This window comes from Rhinoderma darwinii, chromosome 4 (genome assembly GCF_050947455.1).
Source record: "Rhinoderma darwinii isolate aRhiDar2 chromosome 4, aRhiDar2.hap1, whole genome shotgun sequence".
Lineage (NCBI taxonomy): Eukaryota > Metazoa > Chordata > Amphibia > Anura > Rhinodermatidae > Rhinoderma > Rhinoderma darwinii.
This window is the reverse complement of record NC_134690.1, coordinates 378,445,883-378,458,583: the sequence shown is the minus strand read 5'-3', so window position 1 is coordinate 378,458,583 and position 12,701 is coordinate 378,445,883. Positions and strand designations below refer to the sequence as shown.

Below are 12,701 nucleotides of genomic sequence, written 5' to 3'. Positions count from 1 at the left end.
TCACAGTATTACAGCCTTCTCCCATTCCCTTCAATTCAATGGGATACGGCTGTAATACTATCACTATGAATCGCCGCTACTGCTGTCGGCGATTCACAATACAAGCAGTCACCAGAATGAAGGGGAAGCCGCACTCGTACGACCGCTGCGGCCCCTCCAAAACAGCTGATTGGCAGTCGGAGCCCGAGTGATCAGCTATTGATGGACTATCCTGAGGATAGGCCATCAATTTTTAGGGACCCCCCTTTGGAAAACCCCATTAAAACGTAAATGGCTTTGTAATACAAGCCTCCAGTCTCGTACTAAAACGAATAATTTAAATAATACATCAGGCAGAACTCTCAGCGGGAGGTTGTGGCTATACCCCTGGGTAAATCTGCTCTTTCGGCAGTTTCTGACAGCGCCATTTAAGCAGTAGCCAACCAAGTTTAACATCTTTGCCAATGCAGCTTATATAAGAACACTTAGGTGACACTAAATGTCCTCAAAGTATTTATCTGCCGTTAATACCTCTGTCCGCCTCACATCGCATTGGTAGAATGGCCGCCGTCTTCCAGAATTAGTATTCAGTATTTCTCCGGGGGCTCTTTGCAATATTAATGACCTGATTCATATTTTAATAATCTATTTTTACTAATTACTTTTAGGCACAAAACCAGAAGGTTTGCTGAAAGCCAACTATGGTTCCATACTGACACAGATATCTGACTCTCTCCATGGACTTCATGATATTATGAAAGGTAATGCATCCTTAGTGACACCATTCATTTCATGCGCTCTCTAGTTGTCGTCTTCAGAGATTTATTTCCAGAGATTTTTTGGAAATTTTTTTTTTTTTTTGAGTCCAATTATCAGCTCCAAATCCCTAAATACATTACTGCCCATGACTCCAATTTTTGTTCTGCTTACAGTGAATTTTGCAGTGAAACTTCTATAGATTATACTGTTTATACACTGGGTCCGGTTATGAGCTCTATTTTATGATGGTAATGGGATTTCCCATCTAGCGACAGTTAAAAGTGTTTGATCGGTGGGGATCCATACGAAGCAGAAGAGGTGCTCAGAGTGGTGTATGGGCTCGATAGAAAGGCTATGAGTCCGTACACCACTGGCTCAACTGTCCAAGGCGAGTCGATCAGAAACAAAGCGGCACAGCACTTACCCGTGCACTTCTGCCGCTTCGTTTTAGTGATCAGTGGGGTTCTCCGTGCTCGGATCCCCACTGATCCAAACCTCTGACATGTCAAAAGTTTTTTTAACAGTTTAGTTACCGTTTAAACTTAAGGCGCCCATACACATTAGACAAAGCTGAGCCATACCCACTACTTTAGGCTTTCCATTGTGTATCACGGTCACCTGACTCTCCCCTTATGGCAGGTATTGGGGGGAAAAAAGGATTGGGTATGTTGGATTTATTACCACAAGAGATCAGCAACAGCCAAAGGGGTTTGGCAGTGGCTTATTTATTTCTCCTCATTGAATTAAACTAGCACACTCGATCAGAGATTTGCTTTACACTCATTGATTTTTTTGTGGGCATGCTCTGTAACCTGTGCAGAGGTCACGGTGCACTTATTATCAATGGTGGATCCGGTGTTATCTGCCCCCAACTTTATAATGATAACTTTACAGCAGCCCTCTCTTTATCTCTACAGAGCAGGGAATTGTCAATAGTGTGATCCTGCTCAGTGACCAGTGTGAAAACCGAAATCTTTCAGGATATATATATATATATATAACATGGACATGGACAAAAACATATAAAAAAAAAAAACACACAAAAAAGACTATTTAAAAAAATAAAAAAAATGTTAATATAAAAACGTAGTGTTGGCATTGATGGCACATCCACTAGATATTTCATCAATGCCTGATCACTGGGATCCACACAGATGCCAGGAATAAGGGGCTGCAGCAAATTTGGCTTTTATTGGCCACTCCGAACCCAGTGCTATGTCAAGAATTGCTACACATCTCCATTCAGTAAGCAGTCACTGGATTGCAATACTCGGCCTAGGACCGTTCACTTAACTGGACAGTAGATAAAAGGGGACAGGAGGAATAGCCTTTTGGTTATTTAGGTTTCTGCAAGTCTGTTTTCAATTTGACTAAAGAATGAATGAGAAAATTATTTATTATTTATATTTTTCTTTAAGTGGAATATGGGATATGCCGGAAAATTTGCTATAAGCTTTTTCTCCCGCCCCATGTTCTGACGCACAGAGAAATCTGGGCTCTGTGCAGACACTATAAATGCTAACCGAATAATATCTGCTACTTCCCCATGTGCTTTATGCCAGGCTTATCACTCGAGAGGACTCGCTAGTTTGTCTATTTTTACTTGTTTATGTCGTTGCAGATCTTTCCAAGCACTACAGTCATAAAGCTGCACTCGAGCAGGAGCTGCCGGGAGCCACCGATAAACTTAAAACCACAAATGACTGCGTCTTGTCTTCACTGGTGTCTTTAACAAATGTGACAAGCAAGGTAGTGACATTGCTGCGGTTATTACGACTGTTATCATTTTATTACGTAGTGGAAACACTTGTGCATGTCAAGCCTTCAAAAAAAAATTGTAAGAAAAAAGTCATACATGGACGTATGTGAACAACTTTCTAATTAGTGGACTTGGTCATTATAGTCACACCCGTTGCTCACAGTCAGGCAATCTCTTGAAACTAACATTAAAACGACCCTCCGGTGCTGGGACAACATTTTAAATGTGAATGGGTATATGGAATATTACCCGGTGACCTCAAATTGTGCCCCTCTGCCGCGGATCTGCCATTTTAGGGGCCCCTCTGTGCTCTTCAAAAATGGTTGCAGCGCTTCTCAGACTACAAGTCTCAGGCACTCCAACTGTTCTCGGATTGGCCAAAGCTGCTCATGTGAGCACTTCTGTCCAATCCGTGAACAGAGGGTGTGTCTTAGACTCAGTCTGAGAAGTGCTGTGGCCATTTTGATACAACAAAGAGCGGACCCTAAAACAGCGGATACACGGCCTAGGGGGCAATTGGAGGGGACCATGTAATATTCTCCATAAATCCCATCGTATTTATAATTTTGTCCTGAGACCGGAGGGTCGCTTTAACAGTAAAACAGGTTATAGGATGTTACTATCCGTTACTCACATTTCCCACTAATAACATTTATGGCATATCCTCGGGATACCCACATCCAGGCGGACAATAAATGGGAGTTACAGAAGCAGCCGAACAAGCTTACCTGTTCTTGATATAGGTGCGGGTCCCAGAGCTGAGTCCCACATCTATCAGTTTATAGCATATCTTGTGGATATGATATAAATGTCTTAGATGGGAATGACGCTGTCACCTATAATGGAGAGTTCCCTCACATGCTCGGCCAATTCTCTAGTTCTGATCTAGCTTTGGGATGAATTAGAACGCCAGAAGAGTAACTACTTAAAGGGAACCTGTAACATTGAAATTGGTGTCGTATCTGCAGGCAGCATGTTCTAGAGCTGGAGGAGCTGAGCAGATTGATATATAGCGTTGTAGGAAAAGATTTAATATAACTTCAATTTATTGATTTAAACCACTAATCATTCTGGGCTTAGGAGTCCAGTGGTCTGTCCTGCTCTTCTCTTTAGTGATTGACCTCTATCTCTGAATGCACACTCATACAGAGATAGCGGTCAATCACTAAGTAGGACCTCCCACTGGACTCCGAAGCATAAAAAGATCAGACGTTTTATATCAATAAATTACATGTTATTCTAAGTCTTTTCCTACAACGCTATATATCGGCCTGCTCCTCCTCTATAACATGCTGCCTGCAGATAGGACACCGTTTTCAATATGACAGGTTCCCTTTAAGCATAATAGGGGAGAGGGCAACCCCTTAAAGGGATTTTCCCATCTTGAACATTTATGGCTTATCCACAGAATGTCCGATAGATGCGGGTACCACCTCTTAGACCAGCACCTATCTCTAGAATGGTGACCCCCCGACCCTCCTCCTACCGCGTCCTGCTCCTGCTGCTCTCAGTACAGAAACAGCCGAGCTTGCTAAGCTGCTCTGTTTCCGTAACTTCCATAGAAGACAGTGGGAGTTACGGAAACCACGTCCTACCCGCACTGATTGGCTATCCGCACTGATTGGCTGTTCCAGCTGGCACCAGATATTATGCAGTGGCTGGTGTCGGAAGCAAACGGCTCCGTACACAGTATAGCGGCCGTGTTGCAGTACTGCAGCTCTGCTTATAGTCACTTGAAAAGGTGCAGAGCTGCAGTAAGCCCACGTGACTGCTATACTGTAACCAGAGCCATCTGCTTATGGCACGGACATCCGGTGCCCAGAGGCAGCCGGAACAGCTGATCGGTGTGGGGTCCGATCATATTCGATGATCCGATCCCACCGATCATATTCTGATGACCTATCCTGTGTATAGGTCATCAGTATGAAAAGCCCTGTGCCCGGACAGCCCCTTTAACTCCCATTCAATAGGAAACCGGGAACAATAGGCTGTATTCAGCTGCACAGCAAATTGATATAATATATTCTTTACCATGAGATAATATATTCTTTAATGTTTTAACATTTCTTTCACCTCTCTATTAGATTGCAACATTTTTTTCCAACAACTTGAACTACTTCATGACATCCTTAAGTTATGGACCAAAAGGGAGGCCGAGCTTCACCAATCCTCTCTCAGCCGAAATGATGCTTCAGTACAAGCAGAAAGCCGCCCAGTACATGAAAGCTTTAAAGACGGTTTGTACACAAAGTACAATTTCTTACCTCCCAGTCTTTAACCTGCATTACGTCCTGATTAGAGAACAAATATTGTCTCTACGAAAGCCGACATAGCATTTCAGGCCGGTAGTAAGACATCTACCACAGGCCATTAAATATTTACATCTCCAGCAAAGCGGATACTGCTGACAATTTGTGCTGAACAAGTCTAGTCTGCAGCATTCATTTGTTTTCATGCCAGCAAAATGTCTGCTATAGGACTGTTCTGAGCCTTGTGATATTTAAGGTTTTCATTATAATTGGGTAGTGTCTGCCCAGAGAGCAGCTTTTGCCTAGAAAACGTACAGCTATTAATTGTCGGAATGAGTCGATTTTTATTTTTAGGGCCCTTGTCTTGGATTTTTTTTTCATTATCCTTCTCTATAATGATCATGTTTCTTTTGAGTTGAATTTTAACAACTTACTTTTTTTTTTTCTGGGAGGTAAGGGAGGAGGAAAACTATTTTAGAGATGATGGTAATTGCTCAGGAAGGAGGAGCTCATTCTATGCACTTAGTTTAAGGTCAGATACCGCTTTAAAGTGCGTTTTGCCATCCGTGAAGCTCGGCTGCAAAATATTATTGTATGTAGTCGGTATTAATTTTAGGAGTGGTGACCGAGCACTTCCACCCATCCAATATGTATATGTGGTTGCAATTAACATCCTGGTATAAGTATGGCAGTAGGTTTTTCCTTTTACGAAAAATCATCTATAAATGTATTTTTCATAGTATCACCCATGAGGCTATTTTAGCATGACACTGCATTTAGACCTTTCTCACTGTGCTATGTAACGGAGGTTATGATCAGTAGGACAAGGTTGTTTGGTGGGAGTACGTCTGCTGGGACCCCAACCAACCAGGGGTATTAATCCTTTTGAGGACTGATGGCCATCTCTGGTGGGTAGAAGTGTATGTGGCATGTCAATTCAGAAATATCCTGTATACCACTGTGACCATACTGGCATTTATTATAAGGGTCTCTTGACAATAAGCTGATCAAAAAGTATCCACCTGCTGAGATCCCCAGCGATAAGCCATAATCTATAACGAAACGTGGCAGTAAGTGTTCAATTTCCCTGCAGCGCCACCACAGGGGAATTTAAGCATTACACAATGCAGATTCATATAACTGGATTGTCTGTGTAATACAGGACAGGTCCTCCAGACCGAGAGACGCTCCTTGTAACCGCTCTCTACTCTGGCCAAGAGATGAGGATCCTGAACGGGGATCCCCCTTTATTAACATAGAGTTCCCTAATAGGGAATATGAAAATGTGTTTTCTAAGCTGGACAACCCCTTTAAGTAAATCACTTTCTGTGATCTGTTATTCAGATCACATTTTCTCCCTATTCTGATGTTCGGTCTGGACACCAACTTGTCCATGTCTGCTGGCTGTTCTGCATTAGGTTGGTCCCCCCTGATTGACTGGTTGGATATTTGCATTAGCTAGCAGGTGTACAGGCGTACCTGTAGTGGCCCTAATTGTACAAGAAAGATTAAATTAAGGGACCGGCGTAAAGCCAACGTAAAAATAAATGATTTAGCTTCCTTATGTCTTGTCTTGTCGTACCTTAGTGTCATACCTGGTCCCTTAACTCATTTGCTTTTCATCTTTTTACTGCACTTTGTTTCCCTGTTGCATAGTTTGTGCTGTGTTCGTATTATTATGTCAAGTAAGAGTACTAGGAGGGCTAATTATGTCTATATTTCCAATTAACTTGACAATAAATTTACTGACTTGAAATCCTGTCGCATCCAGATGCTGCCCACCGTCTTCCCTCCTTCCTCCCAGACATTAGGTCGGGTTTATACACCAAGATATAATGCAATTATATCCACTGCAAACTGCTACCTCCGTCCTAGACGTCTATGATTTCGTCTTACTCTTGTGTGAAGAAGTAGATGATGAATAGAACATGTTTGTGTAATTGCGGTTTTGTTCTAAGAAATCCTAAATTTCCTTGTGACGCTTCCTATGGATATGTCTTCTGTTTTATTTCATTTTAATAGTATTGCTCCCATAGCTAATGTTCCCAGAAGTATTGTGTTCCTGTATTGCTTATCGGTTACATGTTTCTTGCTCAGATGAGGCTTGTGGCTTATAAATTTTAGAATTTGGCTACTTAGTGTTTTTTTACTTCTACGTTCTTTTCTGCAATATCAATATGGTGTCGCTTTAATTGCACATTACCGCCACGGAGCTGTAATTATGTGGCTGTGGCGCGGTGGTGGACATATATTTGTATCCCTAGAGTTGCATATATTTTGCACACTACTATACTGCTCTATAGGAATATACACCTAATACTTTAAAAAGCACTTGCCCAAAACTATAAAAACTTAATAATATGTTTTAGAACTATTCAGGGTTCTAAGAAAGCTGAGTGACAAACCTGTTACATTTGGGGAAGCTGGCGGCATGGCAGTGGAAAGGCAAATTAAGTTTAATGTAAGGTTATCCACTTGGGCTGAAGAAACTAATTCTAGAACTAAGCATTATATAGTAAAACACTGGGTAAACTGCGACTGAAATACTTGCAGCTATTGGTGTACAGTAAATTTAACTTTAGCAACCAGTGCCACGCAGCTAGGTGGTAACGAAGAGAAGTGGATGATGCTGATTCGTCAGCATCATACACTTCTCTTCGTTACCACCCAGCTTCTGGCAGTGCACAGACACACAGCGTGTCCTCGCGAGATCACGTTGTGACGTCACTCACTTCCTCCCACAGGAACTTCATCGCGTCGGATGAGCGAGGACACGCTGTGTGTCTGTGCACTGCCAGAAGCTGGGTGGTAACGAAGAGAAGTGAATGATGCTGATTCGTCAGCATCATACACTTCTATTCACAACAGCTAGTAAAACAAGTAAAAACGCCCCGATGTACACACACAATACACGCCCAGTTGGACATAACTTTAAACACGCCCAGTTGTACTTAAGAAAGGCTCATTTGCATAAATATAAAAATGCTCATAACTTGGCCAAAAATGCTCATTTTTGAAAAAAAACACGTTACTGTTATCTACATTGCAGCGCCGATCTGCTGCAATACGAGATAGGAGTTTGAAAATCTGGTGACAGAGCCTCTTTAAACTAGTGCAAGAAGGGCCTTGATGTCTTTCTTGAAAGATATAATATTACAGGTTATGAGTACTAGATTCTGGAGATGGGATGTTGATCCAGGGATTTATTCTGATTGCAATAATTGAAATCGGAAAGAAATATAGGGCAATTGACATCCACGTTTTTATAGGGCTTTTTGCCTTTCTTTGGGTCAACATGGTAGGATTATACTGTAGGTTGGCCTTGATGGACCTGAGTCTTTTTTTTTTTTTTTAGCCTTATTAACTATATTTCTATGTGAAAGTTGTAACGGCTGATAATTAATCGGTAATAAACGTTGGTCGTGTGTATTTTTAGCGTTTGCAAAATCACAAGAGCATAAAGCAGCTTGTACAAATCTACCCCCCGATAGGTTAACATTAGCGACAACATTGCGTTTTGGTCTTCCTCGACCGGTAAGTGTGAAAATCTTGGCGTGTAAAATTGTTATGGGGCCCTGGCATAAGGCACTGTCCAGTCCTCTTGACCGGACACATTCTGAGCTCCCCATAGGGTGGAATAGACCTTATTGGGGTCAAAATAAAGGAAAAATATAAATAATACTTTTATGTACAATGACCTGCTGCTTTAAGGATCAGATGCACTTTACACATTTTTGCTATGTTCGGCTTCCACGCTTCTTATTTAGAGCAATCTTTTTTTATTAAACTGGTCAGTTTATATGTGTTAGTCTCTGTTCACATAAAAAAAAGTTCCGCTCCGTCAGGGTTCCAGTATTATTGACAACAAGAATAGACTAGTCTGCAGCGCTACCCTTGCTGTAAGAAAACCCAAAACAGAACCCCACTAGAAATTTGACAGACTCCATTATATGTCAGTGGGACAATTGAAAATGTATACATCATGGGTCAGTTAAGAACTGTGAACAGAGCCTAAAACACAAATGGTCAGTCATTAACCCCTTCACGACTGCCATACGGCTATAGACGTTCCAACTGCCGATGCCCCGTGCTGTTGCCACATATATAAACATTGACAGACTTGGACAGGGTTTAATGAGTGCAGTGCTGCTTCAGTGTGAGCAGCGCTGCACTCTCATGTCTTCCAGGGCTTTAAGAGTCCCGGGCTACACCCCCCACTGTAGATGGAGCAAAACCCCCTGCAGATAGTGCTACCTAAGCTCCCTCTAGGAGCGGAATCCCCGGCTGACACTCCGACCGGGGATTCCACTACTGGAGAAGCCCCTGGCGTCCGTATCCGTATATGGACAGTGACATCAGCGGCTCCCTCTAGGAGCGGAATACCCGGTGTCAGATAGCTCTGTGCTGGGGATTCTGCTTCTAGAGATTGTCCCTGACGTCACTGTCCCATTTGGACAGTGACGTCAGAGGCTCTCTCTAGGAGCGGAATCCCCGGCCGACACCCTGACCGGGGATTCCGGTACTGAAGAAACCCCTGGCGTCACTATCCTTATATGGCGCTGCTGAGGCAGAGGATTCCGCTTTTAGAGTTAACCCCAACGTCACTGTCCATATATGGAGAGAGACATTAGGGGCTCCCCCTAGGAGCAGGATCCCCTGCAGATGGATTCCGCTCCAACAGGGAGCTACAGTGGTGCTATTTACAGTAAGGGGGTGCCAATTACGGGGTGGGGGTGCTGATACATACAGGGGGTGGCGGCGCTATCTGCAGGGGGTGGCGGCGCTATCTGCAGGGGGTGGCGCAATCTACAGAGGGGATGTTGCTATCTACAGGGGTGGTGGCGCTATCTACAGGGGGGGATGGATGGTGCATGCAATCTGCAGGGGGTGGCACTATCTACAGAGGGTGTGGTGCTGTCTACAGGAGGTGCGGCACTATTTACATGGGCACTGTGGCATTATTTAGGCACTATATACAGGGGACACTGGTGCTATCTACATGGGCACTGAGTGTGGCACTGTGGGCACTATTTACACTGGGCACTGACACTATCTACAGTGGTATTGCGTCACTATCTACATGGGCACTGTGGTGTTTTCAGGTGGCTGCGACAAAAAAAAACCCTAACGAATAAAATGGCTCAATTTTTATTTATTTAACGTCCATGAAAAACGGATGGCAAATTTCGGTGAAAAACGGTCAGCTGGCCGGGAAATTGATTCAAATTTTGAGATGCATCGATGCAAAACAGCCAAGAAAAACTGACAGCTGATCCGTTGTGAATTGCCCTTTTTTTCACGTCATGTGAATATAGACTTATAACCCTCTTATCTGCTCACAGCGATCCAGGGTGAGAGTTTGTGTATATGTGTATACGTGTGTGTGTGCGTGTGTGTGTGTATATATATATATATATATATATATATATATATATATATATATATATATATTATAGAGCAATCTATATAAAAAAAGTGTTGTTTTTTTTCACATTTTTAGTGATTTGTCTGCTCATAATAAAAATGAAAAACATTGAACTAATTAAACTAATCTAGGTTACAAAGGTATTATAGTTTAAAGAAGTGCATATCAAAAATGGAAAATGTGACCTGGACACAGGGGTATCAATAACCCTTGGTCATGAAAGGGTTAAGGGTGTATTTAAATGTTTTTGTCGCATAAATCATAGGAAAAAAAACCCTGTATGACCAAAACTTGTAAATACACCTTTAGTGGTGAAAGAGAAAAATGTACTTCTAGGTGTAGATCCTTCGTAAATACGCAGGTCAGTTTAGTGTCTTATGACTCCGGTTGTTCTGATGTTCTCGCTTCTGTTGCAGGCTTGTCCAGACTCCGTGCCTTATGAGGAGGCGTTGGTGAACCGCAGAGTGCTCCTCAGTTCTACAGAGAGCAGGGAAGGACTTGCACAGCAGGTACGTCAGAAGTTGTGTAAATCTTTATATCCTATGCAGTGGTATATAGCACGCTGAACATGATCACATCGTTATTGGGTCTAATGGCATTCTGTTTGAGGATTGTCTGGAGTCTTCCTTACGCTGTTACAGCTTTTAATATACATCAGATTTATTGTCATCGGATATAGACGATTTTGACTAGACCTGCCAAAAATCTGTGAAGAGGACCAATCAGAGTTTACATTATAATGGTTGAGGCTAGAGGTCATGTGGTCACATCTATCGTGTATATGGCCAGTGACGATCTCACCGAGATTACCAGATTATAGTGAGAAACACTTTAATGAGAGCGCTGTAATGATCTGATCTAATGTATACAAATGTCCCAAGTCCAGTAATTGTGATCGCTGCTACAGAACCATGGAAGTCCTATATACAAAATGTATGGTCCAGAGGCCACATGCAGCCCACAAAGACTTTCTGTGCATCTTGCAGTAGGGTGGGCAGTCAGAATGCACAAATATCTATTCTAGCCGGGGGTTTAGATACCTGCCACAGTACACACAGGGCAGCATTACTAGCTGGCCACACAGTATATTCACTCTGATATATACATGCCATATCCTACCAATCAAAAAGGAGAGACCCAGCTGATGGGCAGAGGCTCTATAGGGAGACCTGTTACCCACGGCCATGCTGCCAGGGTTTCTTCATGTTCAGATAATTATCTGGGCATCAATCAGATTTTATATCAATTTATTCTTATAAACCCGGCTGTAACGTGGCCCTAGGCAGGAGAAATATCGCTCAGCTGAATCAATGTTCGGCTTATGGTTATAACCCTGGTCTCCTCAATAGTGTGAATGTTTGTCTCAGCCGTATTGCATGTTAAGTAGAACTACCATCTGTATTTCCAGTGACGGCAGACCTTGACCAATGGACTGCCAGTTCCCATAAATATTAGATTGCCAGTGGATACCACCAAAGTTGATTTAAAATTGCCCTGGACTGCTTTAGGCCCTGTTCACACTGCGTTTTTGAGTTTTCTTCCGTTTTGGAATTTTGAGGCAGATTTTGATCTGCCTGCACGCCGTCTGCTGCGTTTTTCGCTCGTGCCCATTTGGGCGGCACGTGCAAAAACGCTGCGAAATACGCTTTCTCTGCCTCTCATTGATGTGAATGGGAGGTCAGAGGCATAAACGCCCGAAGATAGGGCATGTTGCTTCTCTTTCACGCGAGCGTTTTTAGCGCCTGTGGGGAATAAACGCCTGCACCTCCCATCAAAATCAATGGGAGGCATTTTCAGCCGTTCTTTGGCGCGTTTTCCGACCCAGTTTCCGCATTAAAAGAACGTGTCAAAAAAGTCTGTGTGAACTGGGCCTTAGTATGGCCCACAATGACTGTATCCCAATAGCCCAGATCTCAATCTGGAAATTTGATGTTGGGTGGGCCTGTTGATAAATGCAGCTTTCTTCTGCTTGGTCTACGTCACTGTGATGTCTCCGCAGGTGCAGCATAGTCTTGAGAAGATCGGCAAACTAGAGCAAGAGAAGGAGCACTGGATGCTGGAGGCGCAGCTGTCCAAGATCAAGCTAGAGGAGACACAACGGATATCTGATATAGTGAAGAATATGGGACAGTCATCCGACCCAGCACAGGAAAATGCCTTGTTACACGTGAAAGACAATTCTGTTGACACAAAAACGACAAGTTTGGTAAGAAATGATCTGCTGTTGTTCTTTCTTCTAGATACACATTTTATCTAAAACTGTCCTGAGGGGGGGAGGGGGGCGATGTGATCACTAGGAGTCAGGGTAGCCCTCACTCTGGAGGACCTGGCACGTCCATTGAAATGAATCTATGTCCATTTAAAAGGCATGTAGTGTAATACTGCTCTGACCCTGTAAGGGAAAGACTAAATCGATACTAGCTCCCGCCACCAGTAACCGTATATCGGCAGACTGCATATCAAAGGTGTATAAGGGGCAGCATCAAGTGAGTGGGACTGATCTGCAATACCAGACACAGCCACAACCGAA

General features: G+C 43.1%; 1 protein-coding gene across 1 annotated transcript in view; it reads left to right on the top strand.

Annotated features, from left to right (window-relative positions):
• The window catches only part of PPP1R21 (protein phosphatase 1 regulatory subunit 21), a 78,478-nt gene that overhangs the window by 44,797 nt on the left and 20,980 nt on the right, over positions 1 to 12,701 (top strand). Inside the window, exons 13-17 of the mRNA XM_075863194.1 lie at positions 648 to 740; positions 2,360 to 2,487; positions 4,582 to 4,734; positions 10,588 to 10,680; positions 12,171 to 12,377. Coding sequence (XP_075719309.1) covers positions 648 to 740; positions 2,360 to 2,487; positions 4,582 to 4,734; positions 10,588 to 10,680; positions 12,171 to 12,377 — 674 coding nt within the window. The remainder of the gene's footprint in view (positions 1 to 647; positions 741 to 2,359; positions 2,488 to 4,581; positions 4,735 to 10,587; positions 10,681 to 12,170; positions 12,378 to 12,701) is intronic.